Source organism: Tenrec ecaudatus, chromosome 13 (assembly GCF_050624435.1).
Source record: "Tenrec ecaudatus isolate mTenEca1 chromosome 13, mTenEca1.hap1, whole genome shotgun sequence".
NCBI lineage: Eukaryota > Metazoa > Chordata > Mammalia > Afrosoricida > Tenrecidae > Tenrec > Tenrec ecaudatus.
The window spans coordinates 6,687,933-6,715,621 of record NC_134542.1 but is presented as its reverse complement, the minus strand read 5'-3'; the positions used below and the strand labels follow the sequence as shown (position 1 = coordinate 6,715,621).

The 27,689-nt window shown below is 59.2% G+C and overlaps 1 protein-coding gene across 1 annotated transcript; it reads right to left on the bottom strand.

The window, feature by feature from the left end:
- Positions 1 to 571: 571 nt before the first annotated feature.
- On the bottom strand, positions 572 to 26,057 carry NGEF (neuronal guanine nucleotide exchange factor). The gene is made up of 13 exons (XM_075529684.1): positions 25,917 to 26,057; positions 25,345 to 25,487; positions 16,339 to 16,655; positions 10,844 to 11,004; positions 10,571 to 10,723; positions 7,211 to 7,340; positions 6,517 to 6,591; positions 5,093 to 5,182; positions 4,267 to 4,430; positions 3,844 to 3,999; positions 2,612 to 2,691; positions 1,989 to 2,093; positions 572 to 1,358 (listed from the first exon to the last, which is right to left on the bottom strand). Exons 1-13 carry the CDS (start codon positions 26,021 to 26,023, stop codon positions 1,168 to 1,170), a joined length of 1,872 nt encoding a protein of 623 aa, XP_075385799.1. The 5' UTR covers positions 26,024 to 26,057; the 3' UTR covers positions 572 to 1,167.
- Between the last annotated feature and the right edge of the window lie 1,632 nt (positions 26,058 to 27,689).

Genomic DNA, 27,689 nt, shown 5'->3' with positions numbered 1-27,689 from the left:
ATCTGGCAACCATCGATAGTGGGAAGAATATCCGAGGACACAGTTGGCTGAGCAGGAGGCTCGGCCAAGTCCTTGGTGGTCAGCTGCTCCCCCTGTGAGACGACCACCAGTCCCTCAGCCAGTCCTGGCGCCTCAGTGTCCCCACTCCAACTGCAGGAGGAGGCTGCCAGGCCCTTTGGCTTCTGTAGCCCTTCTCGGTGCTAAGGTTGAAATCTACATATACCCGTCCTTCCAGCCATCTGCCATCCATCCTCCATCTGACCAGCTACCCATCAGCCACCCACCACTCACCCACCTCTCCATCCTCCTACCTACAGTCCAACCATCCATCCACCCACTCATCCTTCTATTTGTCTCCCATGCATCTACTCATCCACCCAACCCACCCACCCATCCTTCCATCCGGAGGCCTGGGCCTGGTTGTCCCCTCCTCCATTAGAAGCCCTGCCAGCCTCTCCACTGGCCTTGATGGCTGCTCCATTCTTCTCTGCAGGACCCAACACCACATTCCTGTGAGCCAGCACAATAAAGAAAAGATCTTCACCTCCTTTTTTTTTACACATGATGCTTCTTTTAATGCAGCCAAGATGGAGATTTGGTTCTCTCATAACGATAACCAATATAAGATGCAGCAGCCGATTCATTCCTTAAAATGCTTAGACTTCTGAAGGGAACAGAAGTCACACAGGACCTCTGGCTGGCCAGGGAGCCTGAGGTGACACGGGCCCTTGGCCAAGCTCTGCCTGGCTGAGGCTTGGGGATGGGCGGGCAGAGGTGGATGCTTTCAGTCCTGTGCACTGTAGGCCTCCCACCGGGCCCCTCCAGGCAAAGGTGGGCTGTTTGCACGCTTGGCTCACTCTGGTGGCTCCCGAGGGGAAGATGGACATGGGGAAGGGGTCAGCCATGACCTCCGGCCTGTCTTTGGCTAGTACCACCTTCCTGGGATGCCCCAGAACATGCCTGTTCTCTCATAGACCCCCTAAGGGGCTGGGGACAGAGGGAGCTGTAACACTGTTTAAAAGTCACGTTCTCATTTATAAGGAGAGAGGGGAATCCTGACTCCAGTTCTGGGCCAGGGGTCAGGACCAGTACTCCCCCCACCTGGGGCCCCTCCACTGCCTTGGGTCTGCCTGCCAGCCCTGCTCCTGCCTGCCCACCCCGCAGGGGTCATTGCCGATTCCGGCTGCCCAGCTTCCTACGGTCCTTGTTCTGGCTGCGCTGTGGGTCGTCCATTTTGTGGACTCGGAAACACTCCTTGAGGTTCTGTGACCGGATCTTGGGGTTCAAGATCTCCTCCGTCATGGAGCTGGGGAACCAGCCTCTTTCCTGGTCATGCAGTCGTTCGCCGAAGATCCACCCTGCGGGGGTGGTGGAGTGGGGCGTCAAGACCACCAGGGGTGCTGGGCAGAGCGACCCCAGCTCCCTCCCAGGAGGCTCATGGAACTGGCTGGCAGGGAGGCAGGCAGCCATGTGTGACCATGCCAGTCTCGGGGCACATCCCAAGCCCACTGACTCTGGACCTTATTCAGGGCTCTTCCACAAAGCCCTGGCCACCTTCACACTGCGAGGTCCCAAGCTTGCTCTCAAAACGGAGGCACCTGAGGGGCTGGGAGGTGGCCACGTGGCTATGTAGTCTGGAAGTACACTGTTCTCCTGCAGGCCAGTCCTCCGGGGTGGGGGGTCCCCCTCCTGAAGGCCAAGTGGCCAGCTCAGGGCTCGAGGCCTGGTGGCCACAGGCTCCCTTGGGAACTGGTTGCAAACATAGGGCCTGGGGTCAGGGTCGGGGTCACCTTCCACAGGTCTGCAGTGATCTGAGCGGCCACTTGGGTGGGTGGGTGAGAGGAGCCTCCTGGCCTGTGACAGGCCAGCTTATGAGACACGGTGGGAAAACACAGGAATGAGGGAAGGCGTTGAGGCAGCCAGAACCGGATCCAGAACCTATCTGTTTCCACCTGGCTGAGCCTGCACCCCCATGCCCAAGGCCTCACCGTCCTCTGTCTGCTCCAGGATGTTCAGGATGTCAGCGAGGTCCAGCGTCAGCTCGTCCGGCTGCTGGGCCACGTATGGGTGCACGCACTGCACTTGGGGACAGTCTGGTGGGGTGGGTACACAGCCTTGTCACACTGCCCTGCTTGGTCCGGGCCACCACCCAGCCCTGGCTAACGTGGGCAGTGCTGCTGGTCGGGGGCACAGCAGGGACCAATGTCCAGGTGCTGCTATCCTCGAGGGCTCACTTGAGGGAGGGAGGGTTTCCTCCCTGGAACATGCCCGGCAGCAGTCTGTGACATGGGGTTGGCAGTGGCTCAGGCCAGTGCTGCCCTCTGGGTGGGGACGGATGTGTGTGTCAGTGCCCTGTTTCTTTCTATCCCGGGTGGATGCGGAATCTATCTTCTGGGTCCAAACCCTCCTTGGCCTGTCTCGGAGGCCCCTCCAGGGTCCAATGGGGGTCTGTGTCCTCCTCACCACACAGGCACACCTTCCCAGAGCTCAGGCCACCCTTGCCCCCTAAAGGGTCTGACTGCTGCCCACCACCCTGGCCCCAGATCACCAAAGCCTGCTTCTGGGCAGCTGTGCACTGCTGGCTCCAGCCCCTCCCCAGGGGGCAACGTACCGAGCAGTCGGGACGTGAAGGAGACAAACTTGGTCCTCCGGTTTGGGGCCAGCGAGGTCATCCAGCGCTTCATCTCGCTCCTGCCACAGAGGGGGCATTGTCCAGTACCTCCAAGGCGGCCAGGAACTGCCCAGCCCTGCATCCCAGAGCTGTCCCATGGGACACTGGGAATGCTCAGAGGGGTCACGTGACAGAAACCAATGGAGAGGTGGGCAGGTCCATGTATCCTCTGTGAGGCAGCCAGAGAGGGGCCTCATGGCCCCCACCCACAGAGGATGTAGGGCCTGCTGATTGAGGCCAAGGCCCCTCAGACTCCTGTCACCCGCCCAGGGAGGGACTGCAGGCTCAGGGCCCCCAGGGAGGTCCCTGGGAGGAAGCAGGGCTGGGCAGTAGCATGTCCAAGAAGGGAGGCTGGGGTGGGACTGCGCCCTGCTCCTGGGCAGACAGGGGCCCTCCTGATGGCCCCTGGCATGAACTGTATCTCCCCACTCATCGTGTCTGTCCCCACGGGGCACCCGGGGCTCAGGCCGTGTCCCTGCTGCTCAGGGGATTGAGGTGGAGGCCCCGGGTCACAAGGCAAGGAGGTAGAGGCAGGAGTGGGCGGGGTCAGAGTCTGCCGGGCTTACGGCTTCCAGGACTGCTTGCATCCAATGGAGGGTGAAGCCCAGCGTCCACACAGAGACACACACAGCACGCGCAAGGAGATGCTTGCAATGCATGCCTGTGCACCTGCACTCATGAACACACGCCCAGACGCAAAGCACAGCACACTCACAGGTGCACCCTTCCTTGTCCCCTCCAGCCCCACACGAGCACCGGCGCACATGCAGGGATGGCCTTGAGGTGCGTGCACGTTGCACGTACCTACCCATGTACGCACAAGCACATGCGCAGACACACACACACACTTGCGTACTCATGGGCGCATATTTGCATCACCCTTAGTGCTCTCACACATACATGTATGTGCACGCCCCACAGGGCCCCTCCCAGGAGGGGTGGGGGGGCGGGGCGGAGGCGCGGAGTGGAAAGAGGGAGAGCCGAGGGTCTGCTGGGCTCGGGGTTCCAGCAGAGTGAGTCTCGCTGTAGCTGCCTGCCCGCGCCAGACGCCCGGGGCCAGTGGGGTGGTGATGTGTCCCCGAGCCCACATACACTGAGGACGCCTAGCCTGCGGGGGATCCTCCCCATGGGGCCTGGAGCAGGTGAGTGGGGACACGGCCCCCCGAGCTCACTGAGAGGACGCCTTGAGCATGTAGGTGGCCTCCCGGTCATCGGCGTTCTCCAGCAGCCGCAGGATGAAGACATTGGCCAGCGTCTGGCCCTGGTCCTCCAGCTCCTCCACCCGGAGCAGTCCGCGTGGCGCTGAGTCGAACACCTGGTACTTGTCTCTGGAACCACAAGGGCGGAGCAGACACATCAGGCCCTGGAGGGGCTGGGGACCTGGCCTTCTAAAGTCCCCATCTGGACACCTGTCTCCTTCACCTGCAGCTCAGGCCCCTGGTAGGCCCCACTTTATAGATGGGGAGAAGGTTCAGGAACCCCCGAGCCCCTGCCCCAGGCTGGGCACCTGATTGGGGTGAGGGGCATGGGTTGGGAGCCCTGACTTCAGCTGGCACAACTACAGCCGGCAAGAGGAAAGGCGGACGTGGACTCACCCGGGGACCTGGCGGCAGAGGACTAGCAGGTCGTTGAAGAGGAAGAGGTAGATCTCCCGGAAGAGTTTCTTGGTGCGCAGGGTGCGGGAGGTCTTGGGGCCGGACATCTGCTGCAGCTCGCCTTGCTTCAGTAGCCAGCGAGAGTGCGAGATGATGGGCACCGACTGGGGGTAGGGGGTGGAGGTGGGTGTCAGCATGGGCTGGGTTCAGAGAGCCGCTTGAAAGCTGCAGACCCAGAGCCCAAGGGCCTGGGGCCAGTCCTGGGCAAACACGAACCCAGAGCCCAGGGTGCAGGGAGGTGGGGGGTGTCAGTCCAGGGCAAACATGGTCCCCAGTGAAGTCTGTCTGCATCTGTGTACATTTGTCTGCAGCACACATATTCTGTGTTCTGTATCAGTGTGGGTGACATGAGTCTGCGTGGACTTGTCTGTGTGGGTTCTGTGTGTGTATATGGAAGTACACCTTGTGTATATGGTGTCTCTGTGTGTGCCGGGGGCTGGCCTTCAGATGGCAGGGCTAGAAGGTGCCCCTCAGAGGGGGGCTCAGCTCCCAAGCAGTGGGGTCTTCAGTGTTGGGCTAACTGAAAGGTCAGCAGATCGAAACCACCAGAGGCTCCTTGGGAGAAAGAGGAGGCTCTCCACTCCAGTAACGAGTTACAGTGTAGGCCACTCACGGGGGGCAGTTCTTGCCCTGTCCTACAGGAGTGCTTTGAGTTGGAATTGACTCGACGGCGGCGAGCGTCAGGCTGGTGGGCACGGTATACCAGCTCAGGGGAGCAGACTCAGGTGGTGGGCCCTCAGCCCCTGGGCGGGACGGGGAGACACACCTTGATCTTGAACTCCATCTTCTTCTGGATGCTGATCATCTGCTCGGTGCGGCTCATCTTCCGGACGCCCTCGTTGCAGGCCTTCACCACCTGCGACACACAGGGGCACCAGTTACTTGTATAAAACAACAGCGTCCAAGCTCCCTTTGGGTTTGTTTTAAACCGTGAGCGATGGGAGGCAGACGAGAGGGTCCAAGAAAGAAGGCCAAAAGCCAAAAAACTTAAACCACTGAAAAGACACACCTGGCCTGTTCATAGGCCACCAACCCACCTGACCGGCTGCTCCGTGGCCCTTTACTCGACGTGCCCCTGATGCTCACAGGGAGAACCCGTCGGGGGTTTGGCCACCAAGGGGTCCAAACCGAGGATACGAGGTGGCCCAAGGGGGGAGGCGGGTGCATGGAGGTGAAGCCAAGCAGCCCTCCTGGCTTGTCTAAGCAGGACAGTTCTGCCGCGCCACTGCTGGGCCCTCAGGACACCATGCCTTCTACCATGTCACTAGCACAGTGGGTCCCAGCCAGCCGCTCAGGCCATGAGCCAGTAGCACAACAAGGTCCTCTAGGATCTGGGGAAGGCCTGAGCGGACACTCGCCACACAAGGAGGAAGCACCGTATCCACCCCATTCCGCTCGCAAACTCTTGGGGAAGCTGTTCCGGAAGACCAGGAGTTGGCCGCTGACCCCTCCATGCCCGGTAGGGACTTCCCCAAGCTGTGGTCAGCAAGTGGCCAGGAAGGGGCAGTGTCCACGAGCCACTGAGAACACCTCTGGGTGGAGGGGAGGCGTGGTGGGAGAGAGACGGGAACCAGGCAGGGAGAGGCATCAGGCGCTCAGGGAGCTAGAACCAGCCTGGCGGGAGGAAGATGCGGCAGCTCCGGATTCTAGGACGGAGCAGCAGTAGCCTTAAAGAGGCTGAAGAGAGAGACCCGGTGCCGGGGCCAGGCGGTGGCAGCAAAGAAGGGCCACACCACCTCTCTGTCACCCGGGGTCACGGACGGGACGGGTGGAGACAGAAGACAGGGTTCTCTCTTGAAGCCACAGACAGCACTTTGCCCCGTTTTTTTGCCCAGTGACTTTAAGGCTTGCAAGATCACATATCAGAACGCACTTGCACTTCCACGGGGGATCGGTTGGTTCTTTAAAGCCCCTGGCTGAAGTTCTTTTGTTTTTGGGTGTAACGGGCAGGGGGCTGCTAACTGCAAGGATCGAAACCACCAGCCACTCCCTGGAAGGAAGAGGGGGCGTTCTACCGGGAAAGAGAGTCTGAGAAACCCGCAGGGACAGATCCACTCTATCCTACAGGGTCGCTGTGAGTCGGCATGGACTCAATGTCCATGAGCTTAAGGATGCTTGTGCCTGTGGGGAGCAGGGGGGGCAGGAGGGTCTGGAGGGGGGTGGGCCCCAGAACGAGGACGTGAAACTCACCATCTCCAGCTCCTTGTGGGCGTCCAGGGCGGTGCACTCCCGCTTGGACCTTTCCTCCACTCGCTTCAGGATGTTCTGCGCACGGAGAAAGCAGGCACTGCTCCCTGCCCCACTGCCAGGCAACCCCACTGCCGAACCGGCCCAAAGCGCCCCAGCCAGGCCGAGGACCAGGCACGTTCCGGCCTGTGAGCAGTCTGCGTATCCCTACCCCCCACCCCTGGGCCGCTCGAGGTGGGCTCCACCCACTGACCACGGGGAGGAGCTGTTCTCATTGGCTGGGATCCCACGGGTGCATGACACCTGGGTTAGGTAGAGACTCACTTCTGTCAGCAGCCAGCCTGGGCCGGGCAGTCCTGTCAGACGCCTTCTCACCTGCCACCCACCTTCCCGTCAGCCACGCCTCAGCCCAGTGTCACTTAGAGGCCCTCGCTCCAACTGCCCCTGCCCTAAGCCCATTGCCCTTGCAGCCAGGTCTATGTCCTGCCAGGTGTTGGTGCGTGTGTGCGTGTGTGTGTCTTTCCAACCGAGCCCCTGGCCTTTCTTCTGAGGCTCTTGTGAGTGGATTTGAACCATTTATCTTTCAGGGGTCTGCCGACGGCTTCAGCGTCTGCTCGCCAAGGCCTCCAGTGGCTACCAGAGACAGCTGAGCGGCCAGGCCCCCGGAGGGCAGTGGTGTGAGGGCGGAGGGCAGTACCTGCACGAGCAGCTTGAGGCGGGTGATTCTCTGGAAGGGCAGGATGAGGAAGGAGGAGAAGGGGAGCCCCCTGCACTTGGGGTCCAGCTCCAGCTGGGCGATCAGCTCCCGGAAGGCCGCCTTCTCCTGGCTGGGGACAGACACTGGCGGTTACTCCTTCCTGGAGCCACCTCCCCGGGTCGGGCCTCTCTGCCATCCTCATAGGCACCGGACAGCCCTGGGGCCTGGGACCTGCGGCCATGACTTTTCTCTCTGTTATTTTTCTCATGGAAAATAAACCGTTGGGGTACAAGTGCCTCCCGGGCTTGGCACATGTCGCCCAGGGCTCCAGCCTGAGTGAGGGGGGGAGAATGAGCTAGGCAATGGGGCCAGTGCCAGCCGGGCTGGGGCTGCTCGGAGAGCCACACACTCAGGAAAGGCCCTGGCCTTGCCTCCAGGCCCGGTACCCCACATGCACCCAGTCTGGGGAGCATCAGGCGCAGCAGCGCATGCACCGGTTCCTCTTGTAAGATATATTCAGTCTTGAGCCCGGGAGGTCATCTCTCAACCCAACCCCAACCCCAAGCACAAATCCCCACACAGTTACCTTGGATCATCCTGACTGGTGGCAACGCCGCCCCCCCCCCCCCAAGTCTAACCATCCATCATCGGAGTCCACTTGAAGGCAGTGAGTTTGCTTTTGAGCCAGTCATCCTTAAGGAAGTTTCCCGCACCTGTCTTCCGTGGCCCTGATGGGTGGGTGTGAACTGGTGATAACCAGCTGGACACACTCTGCTGGACACACCGGGGCCTCCTTGGTTATCTCTTCAGATGAACCAAGAGCATTGCTGTTGGTTCCGACTCACGGGCTGCCAACTTCAAGGTCAGCAGTTCGAACCCACCAGCTGCAGTGCGGGAGAAGGGTGAGGCTGTCTGCTCCTGTACAGAGTTAGCGTCCCGGAAACCCGAAGGGGCGGCTCTACTCTGTTCTGTGGGGTCTGTGAGTCACGGGTGCCTCAATGGCAGTGAGGTTCAGAGATGATCTCATGGACACCCTATGGGACGGAGCAGACTGCCCCTGCGGGTTTCTAAGACCAGCCTTTTTGCAGGGGAACAATGAGGCTGTCGGCTGCCAAGAACATTTACAGGCTCAGAAACAACAGAGGACAAGTCTGGTCTACCCCACAGGGTTGCTAGCAATCAGGATCGACTCCATGACATTGGGTTTTAGATAGATACACATACGCATACTTATTTCATATCAACCTCAGAGAACTTCATGAACAGCTGGTGGGCTCGAATTGTGGAACTTGCGGTTCACAGTCCTGAGTGTAACCAGTGTGAATGTAACTAGGCCGCTGGAGTTCCTAAGAGATCATCTCTCTCACTCACTCACTCACTCACTCACTCACTCACTCACTCACTCACAGCCATGAATTGGTTCCAACTCAGAGTGACCCTACAGAACAGAGAACTGACTCTGGGTTTCCAGCACGAACCTCTTGGCAGGAGTAGGAACCTTGTCTTTCTCCTGTGGAGTGGCTGGTAGCCTTGAACTGCTGGCTTTGAGGTTAGCAGCCCAAAATGCTGCCCAGTAGGCCACCAGGGTTCCCCGAGACCATCCCTAAACCCTGAGGATTTCCCAGGGATTGGAGTCTATTATCTATGGGGAGGTTGCAGGACGTACTGAGCAGTAGATTCTGCTAGAGAGGTGCATCTGGGGTGGGTGTTGGCTAGTGGCTGCAGGAGATGGGGGCTGAGAGCAGAATTTCTCCAGGCAAGTATGCTGAGCAACAGGTTGCTAACCACCAGGCCAGTGGTTCAAACCTACCAGCTGCTCTTAGGAAAAAACATGGCTGTTAGTTTTCGTAAGGGTTGGTCTTAAAACCCCCTCCCTGGAGCAGTTCTACTGGATCCACAGGGTCACTGTGAGCCAGACGGACTTGATGGCGGCGGTGTTTTCTTCACTCTTTGTGTGTCTACACAGATAGCCCCAGGCCACGAACACCATCCTTTCCCAAGGGTGCCCTTAAGCTGCGTCCGTAGGTTTCTCCGGAACAGGTGCATGCAGTTCCTCTGTGCTCATAAGGCAGTGGCCCAAAAGGAGCCCTGGGGCATAGCTGGTGGGACTTGCTAACCGCAGGGCTAGCAGTTCAAGCCCACCAGCTGCTCTGAAGGACAGCAATGAGCCTGTCTGTGCCCAGAAAGACTTATAGACTCAGAAACCCACAGGGACATTCTCTGCCCCACAGGGTTGCTAGGAGTTGGAACAGGTTCTCCGTGGTGGATTTTTTGGGGAAAAAAAATTTTTTTAGAGCAAGAAAAGGGTCACAGCTTTTCAATGGTTTCAAAGCTTCAGAAGTGGTGAGTAATTTGTTTCCAGCAAGAGGTCTTTTCCATCCTCTAAAAATGAGGGCAGATACACAGTGCCTGAGTGGGCAGTGGGGCGGCCTCATCGGAGTGGACGCTGGGGACTCAATGTCTGACATGCAAGGCTTTCCTGCAGTCGGTGGGTGGAAGCGAGGGAGCCTGGGGACCCCGCGTTTATGGCTGGCATCCTGCAGGGGCACTGGGAGCTCCCTGTATTTGGAAGCAGCTGTCGGAAGCGAGGGGGTTGGAGTCTGGGGTCCTGGGCCAACCCTCCAGTCGGAGGAGGGGTTGCTTCCGGGGGAGCTGGGCTAGAACCGGGCCAGACTGGGCGGGTTCCTCAGTCTCTGAAACAGCCCCTGTTCCCTCGGTCCCAGTTTTCATTGTTCAGAAGCGGTCACCGAACCCCCCAAATACTCAAGGGTCACTCACTGCCATGGAGCCGATGCTGACTCATGGTGCCCCTACAGGACAAGGACAGGGACAGGGCAGTACTGCCCTGCTCACCCGCTGAGTTTCTGAGACTGTGACTCGTTACAAAGAGCTGGCCTTCAGGATCGAAGCCCCATGTGTAACCACCATGCCCCCGGCCTCCTGATGGTGTGGACCGTCCACCACTCACTGGGTGTGAGCCCCCAGGCAGGGGGAGCTGTCCAGCGTGACTTCAGAAAGTCCCGTGATGCTTCTGACCCAAGGGGAGCTCATCAGACAGTCTCATCGGGAGACCCCGGACAGGTTAGCAGTGGATTCAGAGGCCCCTCCCCACTAGCCCAGCCCAGGCTGTTAGCTCTGACCCTCCGTCTAGATGTCTCACACACTCACTCGAAACCTCAAAGAGCCTGCATGGCAGCTCTGGGCACAGGCCAGTGGGGCGAAGGGCTGGCTCTCTCAGGCTCAGCTCCCCAAGCTCCCTGCAAGAGGTACCCTCCAGGTGGGCACGGCAGCCACAGTCTGCTTCTACCCCCCTGGGCTGTGGCCCCTCGGCCCCCGCCCCCCACCGGCCGGTGCACTCACAGTAGCTGCTTGTACGTCCGCTCCTGGTAGGTCTGGTTGCTGACGTAGGTGATGTAGACAGAGAAGTGGTCGGCGGCGTATCGGTGCACGATGTCGCACACGTCGGAGAGGACGATGTTCTCCTCCATGCGGCGCTCCAGCTCCAGCAGGAACCTGCAGGGCCGCGGACCGGGCGGGTGAGGGCAGCCGGGCACACGCAGCCCTCCCTCCCTGGGGGCAGCCAGACACCCACACCAGGCCCAAGCCCACTGGGCGGGCCGAGGGCAGACGCACCGCTCGCTGACGGCCGTGACATCCAGGACGTTGGAGAAGAGGATGTGTGCCTCGGACGGGTGCAGGATCTTCCTGAGCCGCTCGTTCTCCACGAAGTGGGACACCAGCAGGTTCAGGCTCTTGTAGTAGGAGGCCTCAGAGGTGACCAGCTCAAACATGGCCTGCGGGAACCGGCAGAGGAGGTGAGCACCTGCTCTGGGCCACACACCACGGCACGGGGCTGACCACCACTAGCTAACTGGTAAATGAGCAGTGCAAACCCACCTGCCACCCTGCGGGCGAGCGGTGTCTGCTTCCGTAAGAATTCCAGCCTTGGAAACCTTGCTGGTAGGCTCACTAGGAGGGGGAGTGAATGCCCACCCCAGCGCACTGTCCTCAGGAGACACTGGTCACAATGCCCAGAGCCTATGAATCATGCCTCCTGGCTGTCCCGGGTGAGAGCTGCCAGTCACCAGGGCCTGCTGTCCCTCATCCTGCTCTGAACTCCCGCCAGCTCCTCACAGGGGCGACAAGGGCCGTGACCACCTGGAACCCACAAGGGGGCAGGACCTTCAACCTGGTCACTGCCTGAACCTCTGCTGTGATCAACCACAGGGTTACCGTGGGGACCCTCTGAGCCCAGGGTCCACATGGGAGCCTGGGGCCAGCCAGGAAAGGGACTGTAGAAGGCAGCCTTCCCTAACGTGGGGGCAGGAGGGCCTCTCCCAGGAGGGTGGGTACGCTGTGGCTTTGGCCCTGGGCCTCGCTGGTTCCGCACCATGTCGCTGGGGACACTCAGGACCCAGACACGGCACCACTGAGGTCACAGTCAATTACGGCCCGGGGGAGATGCGCACGGAGCAGGGGGCAGGGGAGGAGGAAGAGGCAGGCGGTGGGTGGGGGAGGCTTTGGGAGGGGTGCTGACCCACAGGGGGACTCAGAGTCCTTCTCCAGGGACTGGTCTTTCCTGACAACGTGCGTGAGGGGACGGGGACGCCCGCTGCCCTCGCTTTCAGGACCATTCTGGCTGTGCTTTTTCCAAGACCACATTCTCTCCTTACCCGCCGGCAGCCCTGATTCAAGCGCCCCGATCCTCCTCCGCCTTCCTTACTCATTGTCCACCTTTCCCATGCACGTGAGGGGCCTGGACATTCCCTGCGTGGTTCAGGCCCCGTACCCTTCAGACTAAGACCACCCCAACGGTTTTAAGAGATATCGCCCAGCAGATCCTGCCCGATGCAAACTGGTCTGGCTCCAAAATGACCCATGGGAAACGCACCCCCTGCACCCAGTCCCCCGGGAGCTTTCTCCATCAAAGGTGAGGAGAGAAGGGCCTTACGGTGCATTGTGGGGTGGGGTGAGCAGGAGCAAACGTGCCTCCCCCCCCCCCCGGCAGCTGGGGTGTGAAGAACAATTTGGCCAGAGTGTCTCCAAGTCAGAAAATTAAAGTAACTTTTGACCCCAATAACCCTTAGCAATCCCCACAGCCCTCCACAGTCCAGATGCCCCACCTCTCCCAGTATCCAGAGGGGTGCTGCAGACCGCCTCCCTGGAGCGGAGGGGGCAGGCCATTTTAGAATGCCCAGAGTCTGGCCACAGAGGGGCTGGCGGAACTGCAAGACCAGGACCTGGACTCCTAGCTGCACAGACACAGAAAGGTCCAGCTTAGCTGGAGAGGTCCAGTGAGGGTCAGAGCATGCCTGCAGTCGTTTACTCCTTGCCCTGCCCACTGCCGACTGGGAATCTGTCTCCTTTGACACGCTCTTGAACCCTGTGCCTGAGACATGCGTGATTGATCCCTGGAATAAGTAGTCAGGGACTGTCCACTGGGTCACAGCCCGGCGACACCTCCATTGTGTCCTACGCCCTTTTTCATGAGAGAGAATGACCGAGCAGTGCCGACTCCCCTTGGACCCTTTGGCTTCTGCCCAGCTGGATCCTGCATCAGGTTCCCTGATCTCCACCTGTGGATCCTGGGAGCTGTCAGCCACGGCCCACGGTGGATTCATTCGCCCGGCTGCGGACCATGGCACCCACCAGCCTGTGCTCTCTGCATCCCGCTCATCAGCTTTCACAGGGTGAGGAGACCCAGAACGGATCGACCTGCTTGTTTCTTGGTATCCAATCCCTGGATCCCTTTTTATGTCCGACACACGGGTTCTGCTTCCCGACGGAACCCAACGGCACACCCACCTCCCCGGCTCCGCTGGAAAAGGGAAGATGCTGACACAGGGGCTCTGCTTCTAAGTCAAGTGGGACGGGGTGTCTGTGGCTCGGGGAGTGGTGAAAACCCACCTTCAGTCCAGGGGTGTTGGGGACCCTGGCCCGCCCCTACTTCCCTCACTTGGTGGACCGATGAGGCGTCTCTTAAAAGAGACACAGAGATGTTGGCAAATAAAGTAACCAGAGCAGTTTGATGAAAACCACTTCGTAACAGAGGTGTACCACGTCAAGGCGTCATGTGCCAACCCGGGTGACGCAAACACTTGACCTGCAGGCTGGGCTGTGCAGGGCATGGTGGTTCAATTTATCCAGAAGCACCACAGGGCAAAGGCCTGGCTGCCTCCTTCCAAAGAAGCTGCCGCCGAAGGCCTGTGTGCGCAGAGCACAGCTCCACTCTGATTCCCACGGGCTTGGCCAGGAGCAGGATCGACCCCGGACAGCTGGCTGGTGCCCAAACCCGGCACCCCTCCCGCCTGCGTGTCGATGCTAATGACACACATTGACAGGACAGGGCGATTTCCGAGACGGAAGCTCTTTCTAGGAACAGAAAGCCCAGTATTTCCCCTTGGAGCAGCTGGTGGTTCGAACCATTGACCTTGCAGATCGTAGCCCAATGACTAACCACAGCACCACCAGGCTCCTTTACTATCGAGTCGGTTCCAACCCATCTACTACAAACTCAACAGCCAGAACAAGGCTCCTCACTGCCAGCCATCGTGTCTACGCCGGCTCATAGAGAGCTGACAGGACAGGGAGGTTTCTGAGACTGTCACCCTGATGACAGCACACAACCTCCTCTTTCTCTCTTGGGGCAGCGGGTGGGTTTGAGCTGCTGACCTTGCCGCTAGCAGCCCAATGGGTAACCCACTAAGTCATCCCCTCCATGAGATTTCACCTTAAAATGACAGGTCCAGGACTCCGTGGGCTTGTTATAGAGAAATACAACCATCATTGAACTTTGGGGGCACCATCATTTACAAACCCTAAGCAATTTCCTTTTACAGTGGACCATACTGTTTCCAGGGTGGGGCTGAGAGCTGTTTAAAAACGGGAGTGGAGTTCAGATTCCAGATGCCCGGGGAAATTCAGGCCTGGAGCAGCACGTCCTGACTGAAGTGGATCCCGGGTGAGGCTGTGGCGGGGTCCTCGGTTCCCGCCTGGAACTTTCCAGCAGGCTGAGCTAGTGTTGTGTCTGGGCCCGCTGGGCGCCGCTGCAGCTGGCAGCCAGGGCAGGCCGCTTTGGCAAGCCTGCTTGTGTTCGCGTTGCTTTGGAGATGTGTTCAGGGCCCGGCCTCCCCACCAGCAGCCAGGCGGGCATGTCTGTCCCCGCCTCATCCTGCAGGGTCACAGAGCCAGAACTGACTCAATGGCGGGGACTGTGGCCTAGGCTCTTTGTAACCTTGCCATCCACGAGGTCAGCGGTTCAAAGCCACCAACCACTTTCTGGGAAAAAGATGGGGCTTCTACTCTGTAGAATTACGGTCTCAGAGATGTGTGGTGCAGTTCCGCCTTGGCCTGTAGGGGGGCTGTGGGTCGCATTGACTCGATGGCACTGGGTTTGGAGCTTTGGCGGTGGTGGTTAGGTGCTGTTCCGTCAGTCTCGACATAGCGACCATATGTACCCCAGAACGAAACCTCGCCCGGTCCTGCCCCCTCCCCACAATTCTTACGTTGACGCCCACGGTGACAGTCACTGTGCCCATCCGGCTCGTCCAGGGCCTCTCCTCTTTCTCGCCACCCCTCTGCTTTACCGAGCAGGATGGCTGTCCTTCTCCAGGGACGGGCCTCTCCGGAACATGTGAGACTCCGTCGTACCATCCTTGCCTCTAAGGAGCATGCTGGGCTGGCTTCTGAGACAGATGTGCTTGGCCCCTTGGCAGTGCAATGGTACATTCAGCATTCTTCCCCAGCATCGCAGCTCACACAGTTACGAGTCCACTCGGGGGTGGGTTGGGAGAGAGGAAGGCCTAGCAATCGGCTTCCAAAGATGAAAAATCACCCACTGAGCACCCGGGAGGTGGGGGGGCAGTGCTTCTGACAGGTGCTGAGCGAGTGACCCTGAGTTGGAGCGGCCCGTGTCCGTGGGGGAGACGGGCCCTGGGCGATGATGGACACACCCGCGTTAACCAAGGAGTGAACGGCTCAGAGGCTCCTTTCCTTCCCGGGCGTGTCTGATGGTTTGCTGGCCACGAGTGCTGCCCCCTCCCCTCTGCACCAGACTCCTCGCTCTCCAGGCACCTTTGTGGCCAAGCCGGGGTCCCACCAGCTCCTCTCCCAGTTCGAACCCAGCTTCCGCATCGAGCACACAGTCACTCTGGAACACTCCCCCGTGGGAGGGTGGGGGCCAGGAGTGTGGGGAAGAGTCAAAACCAAGCCGAGGAGCTGCTGCCGTCCAAGATAAGCCTTTCCAATTTCCGGTTTCCTTGTTTCTTTTAAAAAGAGTGGCCAATCCGTGAGTGACAGAGCCTTTGTCACTTGGACACTTTGCATAGGTGCAATTCAGTGACACGAATGTCCCGTCAGCATACTGCGTACCTGCCACCCTCTACCCGTTTCCAGGTGATTCCAGGCCCCTTCACAGAAACTCAGTCCCCCCTGCCCCCCACGCAGTGAGTCCCCTCGACTCTTCCCTCCTGCGAAGCACGAATGGACCGTGGTCTCAGCCCGGAGCCCAGCCTGGATGGTTCGCCTGAGTGGATCAGACAGCAGCCGTCTGTCCTTCTGTGAGGAGCCCTGGTGGCGTAGTGCGTAGGTGCTGGGCTGCACACTGCAAGGTCGGCAGTTCAAAACCACCAGCTTCTCCACAGGGAGAAGGATGAGGCTCTCTGCTCCTGCAGGAACTCCTGTTGGCGGTTACGAACTGGGCTGCGATCCTCACGGTAGGCGGTTCAAAGCCCCTAGCAGCTCTGTCCCGTGGGATACGCAGGGCTCAGCATCCGCCGAACAGCGGCGGGCTTGTCTGTCTGTTCGTCTGTGTTGGTGGTGGAGCGGTTAAGTTCTTGACCCCTCACAAAAAGGCCAGTGAGCTGAACCCCTAATTGCTCTGAGGGCGAAAGACAAACAAGGGCATCTAGAAACACACTCTGTGGGTCAGTTCTGCTCTGTCTTACAGGGGTGTGTGTGCATGCTTTCATGAACAAATGTGCATTTTCCTGCATGTTCTGGGTGGACAAGGCATCCCTTCCCGCCAAGTGAGAGGGGCAGATGAACACGAGGGACACAGCAGCCCGCACCCCTGCAGAGGCAGCTCTCCGCTCCCCACTTAGGCAGCTCCAATCCCACACACACCCTACCTCCTGCAGCTTGACTTCCTCAGGTGGCAGGATCTCCAGCACTCCGCTGCTCCGGATCTCCGGGAGGTCCTGCCAGAGGTTGAACCTCGAGTGGGGGTTGCTGAGCAGGCAGATCTGGGGCAGAGCCTTCCTCTCAGACGGGCTGGCCAGCTCCTCCTCTTCCTCGTCCTCCTCCTCCTCTTCCTCATCGTCCTCCTCAGGGGCTTCCTCGCTGGCTGGAGACCCGTCATCACCCGCCTGGATTTCAGCATCCTGCTGCCTTCTGATTTCGATTTCTTGGAGAGTTGATTTGTCTCGGTATTCCTGATACAGGAGCCCTGGAACCACATGGGGTGGTAATAAAGGGAAGAAAAAGGTTTTAGGTGCAAATTGGTCTGAGTCGCTAATTCAAGACATCCATATCTTTCCTACTGCGGTCAAGTCCCTGCCGACTCACAGAGACCCTGGAGGACAAGGTAGAACAAACTGCCCCTGTGGGTTTCTGAGACGGTCGCTCTCAACAGGAGTAGAAAGCCCTGTTTTTCTCCCAGGGAATGGCTAGTGGTTTCGAACTGCTGACCTTGCAGCTAGCAGCCCAACGTGTGTGTAACCATGGCCACCAGGGCTGTATCTTTACTGTGGGCAAGTGTTCTGTCTGGGATTACACAAGATAGCTGGGCCCACATGGGTCTCAGCAAAGCTTTCCCACCCCGAGGGAGCCAGGCACAGGAAACAAGAGCAACCTCCCAACACCTTCACAATCCAGCCCCACCAACTGCTGCTATCCCCACACATCTACCTGGCAAGCAACAAGAGCCTGTTAATCGCTGATGTGTGCGAGTTGATGGAAACGCCCCAACTGTGCCTTACTCTGTCCACAGCCTGAGTGATGGGCTAGAGGCTCACAGACTCCCGTCTAACTTGTCATCCACTGCAGAATGGGAGTGGAGTCACGCGTCCCTTGATGGCCCCTGAGACGTCCTGCAGAACAGGACATCGCATGAACTGTGCTTAACAAACAGATGGTGGCTGGACTACAAATGGGTTTTCTGCCGAAATCTGCCTTTATGTCAAATTAGGATTTAAGTAGGATTAGCTTGGTACAATTGGTATCTAATGTCCAGTTAGTGAGATGTTGGTGGAGTCGTGGTTACATGTTGGGCTGCGATCCAAATGGTTGGCTGTTCGAAACCACCAGCAGCTCCTCAGGAGAAAGACTGGGCTTTCTCCTCCCATCAGCAGCTACAGTCTCAGAAACCCACCGGGGTCACAGTGAGTCAGCATTGACTCCATGGCAGGGAGCTTGGTTTTGTTTCGGGGTCTTGGTGTAAGTAGGATACAGCGTACAGGAAGCACTAGGGAGCACTTGGAGACACAATACAACAGCAATAATAAGCATATGTCTGCAGCACAGCACCAGCGAACACACAACATTCCTCTGGTTCTTTAATACCCCCCCCCCCCCCACTGTCATGACCCCAGTTTTACCTTATAAATCCTGCTAGCCTAGTATGCACATTGGTGCCATAAGAGTTGGCTTCGACACACGGAAGCCAGGACAGAAACAGTAATGGGAATAGCGAAGCCATGAGGACAGGGGGAGGCTGGGGGGCGGGGGGGAGGAGGAGGAGGAAAAGGGGGAACTGATAGCAATGATAGATGTATAACTTCCCCCACTCACCAGGGGGAGGAATAACAAATGTGGGTGAAGGGATACAATGGATGTTGTAAGATATGAAATCATAATATTAATAATATATAACTTATCAAGGGTTCATGAGGGTGGGAGAGTGGGGGGGGGAGCTGATACTAAGGGCTCACAGAAAGATAATGTTTTGAAAATGATGATGGCAACCTATGTACAAGTTGCTTGGTATGATTGGCTGATGGGTTGTTATACTACCTGGAAGAACCCCAATAAAGTGATTTTAAAGTCATCATCACCCTCATGCCCTGATGGGTGGGTGCCAGGAAGCCAGGCCTGTTTGTTCTTCTGAACTACTGTTCCTACCTGGAATGTTGGATGTGCCAGGACTCGGGACCATGGACCCCCTCTGGGGTCGGAGGTTGCCCGAGTGGACTTCATGCACAACGGCCGGTGTCGAATCTCATTTTGAAGGAAAAGCCCACGGTTCCTGCTCAGGTCATCAACTTCATGACTCAAAAGGAAAATACTCCTCATTTTTACAGCCCCCCCCCCCCCGACCGTTCTCACTTGGAACCAATACATCGTGGCTCTCCAAGATCAGAGGCAGGGCTCAAACCAAAGCTCTCTCTGCCTCCTGGTCACCGAGGGGTCAGAGTGAAACTGCCCCTTAGGCTTTCTGCAAGCTTCTCTTGAGAAGCTTGAACTGCAGTTCCTGCCGCTCACATGAAAAACCCACTGAGGCACCAGGGCTTCCGCGGCTCCTGCTCTCATCTAGAGCTCCCACTGGGACACACGCCTCGGGGCTCCTGGCTTTGGGGAGAGGGATGGTATGCTCACATACAGGGACCCGTGGCCTTGCTGTGAGAACCCAGTGGCCCAGGGCAGGGAGCACAGCTGGGTGAAGGTATGTGCATGTGGGGGAAGGGCGGTCTCTGGGCACCAAGCCTGCGAGGAGAGGAGGCAGAACCCAAAGGGCCTTGTTTCTGGGTCCCAGAGCTGGTGGGAGTGGATGCAGGGGTTACGGTGAGGCGAATCAAGGACAAGTGAGTGAGGTGGGGGGCAGACGCACACTCCAGAAAGAGGTTGCCATGGAGGAGCAAGGCTGGGGGGCTGGAGGGGAATGGTCTCAGTTGGCAGGAGGAGCCAAGTCATGTAGTCGGGCCTCGGTGGTCCAGTGGTCGCAGGGAGCCCCGGGTTTGGTCCCACCACCGTCCCTCACTGCAGGTCTGGTCTGGCTGTGGTTTCAGGAGGGCTGCCAGACCGAGATGGGCTAGGAAGAAAGGCCTGGAGATCTACTTGTGAAAACCAGCCAACGAATGACCTCAGGGTCGCAGTGGTCCCGTGTGCAACTGTGACCATGGGGATGGTGCAGGCCGGGCGGTTGGAGCTGCCTCAGTGGGTGGGACAAGCACTCCAGGTCCCAAGGAATATGCCGAGTGCCTGGCCTCACCCCACCCCACCGTTGAGTGTCATGAAAGACGGAGTAGCGCTGTCCCTGGGTCTTTATGGGAGCAGACAGCCTCATCTTTCTCCTGAGGAGCAGCTGGTGGTTTCGAACTGCTACCCTTGCAGTTAGCAGCCCAAGGAGAAACCCACCACACCTCCAGGGCTGCCTGTGCCAGGACGTTGCTAACCACTTAAGACAAATGCACTACTGGGAAAGACCTTACCAGACCGACAACACGCCAAGCATTTTTCTTTCTCCAGTTAGCTGTGAAATCTGCCCCAAGAGAAGAATGGAAAAGAAGGCTGGAGAAACCCTGCCTGGCGCTGGACAAATTCTGTTCATAAACGGGAGCCTCGCCAATTGGCTTGTGTGGATTAAGTCACTTGGTTTCCTGCACTCCATCCCTCCAAATGATACAGCGCTCCTGCTAAGGGGTTCCTCTGCTGGGGTGAACGCTGGCTCTTTTACAATGTTGCCACCCAGCGGAGTGCTCAATTACCGGAGCAATCAATCAAAAACAAACCCCAGGGCTCCCATAGGACAGAGCTCTGTGAAGACAGAGGCCTAACCTCACTGCCTGATCTTTGAGCTTAGACGCCAACTGCTGCCAGCCTCGTGCTGTGCGGGATACCCTCCCGGGAGTCTGGCATCACATGTACGGAGGCTGGGAGGTGCCAGGCGTCCACGGACGGACCCAAGCACATCTGGTAGTGCTTCGTGTCTCTCACACAGTGCATGCTAAATGTCTGCGGGCCCCTGCGCCTCTGAGAAGCACCATTTCCAAGGTTCCCACAAGCAGTCTCACTGGGTCCCTTTCTTTTTGGAAGGTCCCCAAATACGCCCTCCGTACGCTGCAGCCGGCCAATCACAGGCAACTGGCATCCCGAGCCTTTCGGTGCGATGTGATTGTGTGTGTCGCAAAATTGGATAAAAATACCAGGGATGTGGGTAGCTGGGTTGCAGAGAATATTTCTGAAGGCACATTGTCGTGGCAGACGTCAGGGGCTGCCAACCCCCAGTCCCTCAAACTCCCTCTCCCCACCTGGCGGCTGGGGTGCTGTTTGGGTGTTGACCCACCCTGGGAGTGATGGAAAGCTTCCACTGGGCCCTTCCCCTGCCCGTCGGGAGTGGGTTAGACCCACGCTGGCCAAGGGCAGTCACAAGATGACTTCCAAAGCTTCTCAGCAAGTGCCTCCCCCTTCGCCCCCTGCGAGCCGGAGGGCTTGAGGTGTGTGCCGGGGCGGCCACTGCGACAAGAGGCCCGCAGGCTGAGAAAGGCCCAGGGTCACTCCGTGAAGGAACGGAATCGGAATGCTGCTCCCTCTGGGCTCACGAACCAGAACAGCATCCATGTCCAGAGCCCTGATGCCCAAAGTGAGCAATACTGCCCCCAGGGGGCGCTTGAACAATCCAGCCCCCAAAGCAGACACAAGCTGGGTCCTGTATTGTGGGCCACTGCACTGCACGTGTATAACTGCTGGGGGGCTGCTCAGTCATCTCCCCCCGGGAGAGTAGGTGGCAGGTCAAATAACTCTGGGAACCTGTGGGTGAGAGTCTCTTTTGTCGCATATACTGTCCTTTAAGGAGTGCTGGACTGCTAACAGCAAGGCCAGCAGTTCAAAACCACCAGCCGCTCCTCAGGAGAAAGACGGGACTCTCTCTCTGCCCATAGAGTTTCCATCTCAGAAGCTCAAAGTCCTACCATGTCCTATAAGGTTGCTGGAAGTTGGCATCGACTCGATGGCAGTGAGTTTGGTTTGTTGGCACTGTGGGATAAGCAATGGACTGCTGATCACAAGGTCGGCAGTTCAAACCCACCAGCCACCCCGTGGGAGAAAGATGAGGCTGTCTGCTTCCATAGAGACTGACAGTCTTGGAAACTATCCAGGGCTGCCGGGAGTCAGAGCAGACCTGGTGGCAGTGGACTTTGGTTTGGGGAACTCTCTTACTTGCAGCCAAAGCCAGAACAAGTGATTTTGAAACTTCTTTCTGAGCTCGTTAGACTAGAATTTAAACACCAGCGTTCCAGTCGGCGCCCGGCTGCAGCTGCAAGGCACTCTCTGACACACTGTGTAAGGGGCTTTCATGGTCGGTGCCTTTGTATTTGCTGTCCAATCCAGATCGGAATGAAAGCTCTACCCGAGGAGTCACGGGTCATCAGATTAACAATGATGTTTTGTACACAGTGTCCCATCCTTTCATCCCTGGGGCACGCAGGAGCCAGGCGTCCCGGGACAGGGGGCGGCAGGAAATGTAATCTCCTCCCACCACACACCGCAGGCACTGAGCATGCACGGAGACAGCTCCTAGACCTTCTGGCTAAGCCCCCTGGAGTCAGCTCCGAGCTCACTTTCCAAGAAGAATCCTTTTGATTTTTGAAAGAGAAACTTCCTAAAGCGCAGGGAACCTGTACCTTGCTGTCTAGGCAGCATTTGCCATGGGCCAAAGGTTCCCTGGTGGCACGGTGGGTTAAACACTGGGCTGCTTCCCCAAGGCTGGCGATTCACACCCCCCAGCTGCTCCTCGGGGGGGAAACGGAGGCTGCCTGCCTGCTCCTTAGCGAGTCACAGTCTCAGAAACCCTCCCCAGGACCGCTGCGACCACAGCGACCATACAGGACAGAGTAGACCTGGCCCTGCGGGTTTCAGAGACTGTAACTCTTTACCCCTCTGCACGCACCTGGTGATGCTCTAGGGCAGGGTAGAACCGCCCCATGAGTCTCTCAGTTACGGGAGTACAAAGCCCCATCTTCCCTCCGTGGAGCGGCTGGTGGTTTTGAACTATTGTTCTTGCTGTTCACAGCTCAATGCATAACCACGATGCCACCAGAGTTCATATGGTTCATATGAATACTAGCAACACCATCGCTTGGTAAAATCTTTCTAATCTCAGTGACTTTAGTAGTGACAACATTACTAGTCAATAAGTGGATGCCTCTTTTGAAATGCCTTTGTTTCCTTTTATTACATCTTCTTTCTCAAAAAACAAAACCCAAAAAGGTTGGTATAGAGTCACAGATAAGAACCACCACAATGTTGTCGCCCAAACACCACAAGATTTGGCAAAACCACGTGGTCGGCTGCGTCGTGGTGATTGGGTAATGATGATCGCGCTGGCCTGAGTGCCGGGGAAAGCTCAGAAAGGCCGAGTTTTAGGTGCAGAAAGTAATTGGCACAGTTTTAGCCTTGCAGGTACATTGATACATGGAAAACTGATGAAAATGCTACTGACCCACCACCCCCGGCCATCCGGGTGACTCCGGCTCACGGTGACCCTCCAGGGTGGGATAGAACGGCCCTGGTGGCCTTCTGAAGCTGTAAATCTGACAGGAGGAGAAAGTCCTATCATTTTCCCACGGAGCCCTTGGTGGGTTTGAACCGCCAACCTTGTGGTCAGCAGCCTAAGCCATGACCCACTAGAGCTTCTCAGAACTAAGTGCAGCGGATTTGAATGAGAAAGAGTACATTCCGGCTGAAACGGTGTACAAAAGTTCACAGGTTGTCATCCCCCCCCCCTGTACTGCCACCAGGACACTCCATACTGTCCCACACCCTCTATCAATGCACAGTCTACCAACAAGACAGACCCCGCTTCTCAGGGTTGTGCAGAGGTCAGACGCTTGACTGCTGACCCACAGGTCAGTGGCTTGAACCCACCAACTGCTCTGCAGGAGAGCAAGGAGGCTGTCTGTCCATTCCTGTCAGGAGGGACAGGTGGGACAGCAAATGGGGCCAGTCTATTCTGTCCTAGAGTCGCTATGAGTCGAATCGCTCCATGGACACGGTTGTAATCTCCATGGCAGGATCACCTGGTCGGCAGCTGGTGGGGACCATCTCCCGACGGCCACAGACAGCAATGACCACTGCATAGTCCGAGCCCACAAAGTCCACCAGCGGGGTCTACAAAGCATGCTACTCCCCACCTCCCCTAGTGACACCGGCCCTTTCCTTATTCAATTCATTGCCACCCAGGTCTGTCCTGACTCACGGCGACCCGGTAGGCAGGGCACAACTGCCCCGGTGGGTTTCTGAGGTGGTCGGTCTTTACGGAGGCGGACAGCATTCTTGGTCAAGCGGAGGGGCAGCGAGCAAGAGGAAGGCTCTCAGGTCGATGGATTGACACTGTGGCGGCAACAGTGGGCTCGGGTATAGGAAGGATTCATTGCGAGGGTGACTCAGGGCTGGGTAGGGTTTCCTTCTGTTGTGCATACGGGTCAGGACCAACCTGATGGGCACCTAACAACAACTCTACAGAAGCAGCCTCGGCTTCCTCCCTCAGGGCAGCTGGTGGGTTTGAACTGCTGACTTTGGGATTAGCAGCTCAATGCAGAGCCACTAAGCCACAGGGCTCCTCCTTTCTCTACATCTAGCAAAGGATCCCCTTTGCACCATGGTGTCGCAGGTATCTGCTTAGTGCAGCCGTCCAGTCGGACAGTCCAGCCACGGGAGAGCCTTAGACAGGAATCAGATGTTGTCACCTGACATCGAGGCTTTTGCTTCTGTCCCTGAGAAATCCACAGGGTGAGTGGAAGGAAGCCTCCCAGTGCCGGAGTCCCTACTGTGTGACAGATGAGGGGGCACTCGGGTCTGGTCGGCCAGCTTGGAGCTCAGACGCCCAAGCACCTGGTTCAAGAGATCCAAGGGTCTCCGAGTGCCAAGGCCCCACTTATCCCAAACGCATGCCAGAGGGAGGCGGGCCTTGCGAGAAGGGGCCTGAGTCTCTTCCGTCCCCTACCTGAAAGTCCTTCTAGTCACGATACTCATCTAATGCCACTAAGGCATGGGAATCGCCAAGGCAGGGGGTTTCCTTCCCACTGTGCCACGGAGAGCCAGGAAGAAAGGCTCAGTGTCAGACCAGCCCCTCTCAGTCTGCGTCAACCAAAGGGAAGACGGGCCACCAGGAGCACCACCTCCTACCTGACCCAGGGATCCCCCACCCCTACTGGCCAGCCAGGAGGGAGGGCGGCAGCCCCCTAATAGTGCACAGTGCACTCTGCTGGGGAGAAGTGGGCTGAGCCCTGATTCCAAGGGCAGCACTTCCGCCCCGTCTGTGCTGGTGTTTGGGGCTGGAGGGCAAGGCACAGTTAAGTCGCTGTTTTTGCTTCTTTAGGGTAGACATTTCCAGACCTGGCTCTGGGATCTGCAGAAGAGACTGCTTCCCTGACAGTAGGGAAGAACTAGCAGTTGGCACCATTTTCAGGAAAGGGAGACCCAGGGACTCTGTGGGGTCCAGTGTGACACTGCTGAGTTTTTTCCCCTCTGAGGGTCCAGCCACAATCCCCTGTTGGCAACTCCAACTGTAGCTTTGGGGGTGCCGTTACTGGCCACCGGACCCCGTTGAGACAGAAGCTATCAGATGGAGTCGCTTGCTCCCAGGCGCAAGTCCGAGGGTCACCAGGCAAGGCTTGTGAGCAAATCAGCCCCTCAACTTCCTCAAGGCCAGCTGAAGAGGCAGGCTGGGGGAGGGGGTGCAAACTAAGAGCCGGGCCCCCATGCCCATTCCTACAGGGGCGCTGGGGCTTGAGGCTTTTTCCCTCGGCTTTACAGCCCCTCCCCCGACAACACCTCGCACCGCTTCTGCCCCAAATCTCCCCTCAGCCCTGCTCGACCCTCCTCCCCTCCACCCACCCCTCTTGGCGCCAACAGTTTACCTGAGCACCGCTCAGCAGGTGGCCGGGGGTACCCGGTGGTGCCCTCCGCCGGAGAGGGAGGAGCCAAGCAGCGACCTCTCCAGAGACAGCGCAGGGAGGGCACCCCTAGCGAAAGCAACGTGGATCTGGGGCGGCAGGGCTCCGGGATGATCTGGAACCCGGCATGTCCAAACTCCTCCTCCCGCGCTGGGTACATTCACGCGCACCTATGCCTGCCCTCTCAGCAGAGGGGACACGGGGGTTCACAGACCTGGCGGGGGCCCCTGAACGCAGACCACCCACCTATCTGCTCGATGAGGTTCCTCCAGGAGTCGGCGGGGATGGGGTGGATCCGCTGCAGGGCCTCGGTGAGCGTGGCAGGGCTGTCGGCCAGCGCTGGGCACTCCTCGGGCGTGGCTCCGCTGCCCAGGGTGGAGGACGACTCGCTGGAGGGGAGGACGGGGTGGGGGGCAGCGTTAGGTGATTTGGCCGCCACGCCACACGTCGCCAGCACCTTGGCCAGAGGGCCCCTCCGGGCCACAGGCCCTGCTTGTCCCCTGCCAGGGCGCGCCGGTGACTCATGCGGCGCCGGCCCGCCGGGCCTCCGGGTTTGGGCGCCCGCGGGTGGCGGCCGAAAGTTGGCGCGCACTGACCCCGACGGGTCGCGCCTGGCGACCCCCGCACCCCTCCGCCCCTCGCTCCGGCCGCTCGCGGGGGCTGCGCCCAGCCTGGGCCCCCGTCTGTCCCGAGACAACGCGGCTGGAGCGGAGGCACGCGGGGCGCCGCGTGGCGCGGGCCATCGGGGACCCCGGGTGGGCGCCGGCGGGGGCGGCGGCCGGCGCGGGGCGCGCGGGTCCCGGGGCGCCAGTCCTCACCTGCCGGGCAGGTGGCCCGCCGCCGAGTCGCGCGTGTCGCTCTCCGAGGTGGAGCTGTCGTGGTCCACGGCGCAGGCGGCGCTGAAGGCGGCGGCCAGCAGCTCCATGGGGCCGGCGGGGCCGGCGGGCCGGGCCGAGGGCGAGCGGGCGCCGAGCGGGTCGCAGCGCGCGGCTGGAGCCGGAGCTGCTGCCGCCGCCGCCGCCGAGCGCTCCTGCGGGCGGGCGGGCGCGCGCCGGAGGCTCCGGTTGCCACGGCAACGGGCGGCGGGCGGGCGGGCGGGAGCGCGCGGGGGCGAGGCCGGCGGCGGGGGCGCGGGGGGCGGGGCGCGCCCCGGGGCTGGACCTCCGCTGGCCGCGCGCGCTGCGGGAAGGGGGACACCCGGGCCAGCCGCGCCTTCCCGTCCCCTCCCCGCCGCGCTCCGGCCGCTCCAGCTCCACGGCTTACGCCAGGACCCCCAAACCGAACTTGGACAGTGCGGACGAGGCGACCCTCTCCCTGCGCGCCCTAGAGCAGGCACTCCGCCCACGCCGGGCGTCCTCCGCAGCCGGGGCGCACCTTGCGGGGATGTGTCCCCGCTGAAGGCGGCGCCGGGGGCCCGGGCAGAGACTGGGGTCAGAGGCCCCCAGCCTGCACACGTCTGACCTTGAGGGTGGGGAGGGACCAGCTCTGAGGCCTCATGGGTGGGACAGGCGGCAAGACAAGCTGCCATTGGAACCCCTTGACCTTGCAGGGCCTGGCATGGGCTTGGGGATGGAGGAGGAGGAGGAGAAACGCCCTGAAATTCGCCCCAGCTGCCCTTCTCAGGGACGCTGAGTTCTGGAATGCGTGCCTTGGCGTCCCCTCCTTCCATCCGCACAGAAGCGACCGGTGCCACGGCCACTCTGACTCATGGTGAGCCTACAGGGCCGAAGTGAACTACCCCGTGGGGTTTCCTCCCTGCAGCGGCAGGTGTGCCTCCCAGACCCGTTGGCAGCCTGGTGCTTTAATCATGGCGCCACCACGGCGCCTTCCGGGTACAGAGGGTGAGAGGAAATGGGGACCAGGAATGGAGTGCCATGGTGAGGGGACAGAGGAGGAGCCATGGTTGGAGGGGAACCCACCCGCTCACCCTCTGTCTCAGGAAAGTCAGCACAAGCGCGCAGGTGTGGTGTGCTAGACAGCATCCTCACCTAGGCCCCTTGCTGAGGCCAGTGAGCTAGAGCAACAACCATTTGGGCCCCAGGTTGCTGCCTTTGCCCTGAGAGTTGCCCTGGTGGCTGAGTGGGCTAAGCTCCTGGATGTACTGGGGCAGTGGGTGGGTGCTGCGGTGGGGGTGGGGTGCAGATCTAAGAGGGAAGCACCTTTCCCTCCTGGAGCATTTGTTTAACACCAACTTTGCTCCATGTGTTTCATGCAAATTAACATCCCGTGGGGGCCGTTCGTTAGTCCATTTCGTAGGAGTCCCTGGGTGGCCCAAACCGCTGGCAGCAGGACCCACTGGAGATGGGCCTGCTCATCTGCTTCTACGTCAGCCTGAAGAGACGCTGGAGCAAGTGACTTGGGTCTACTGCTTGCCCGGCGCCAGAACCCTCCCAGGGCAGCCAGCCCCACCATTCATTCCGTGCCCGGCCATCCAGACTAAGGAGTTGTGATCAGGGAAGGAAGGTGCCTTGATGGTGTCGTGGGGTAGGGGCTGGGCTGCTAGCTGCAAGGTCTGGAGTTCAAACCCTCCGGCTGCTCTGAGGGAGAAAGATGCCATTGGGAAAATCCGTTGCTGTGGAGTTGAATCTAAC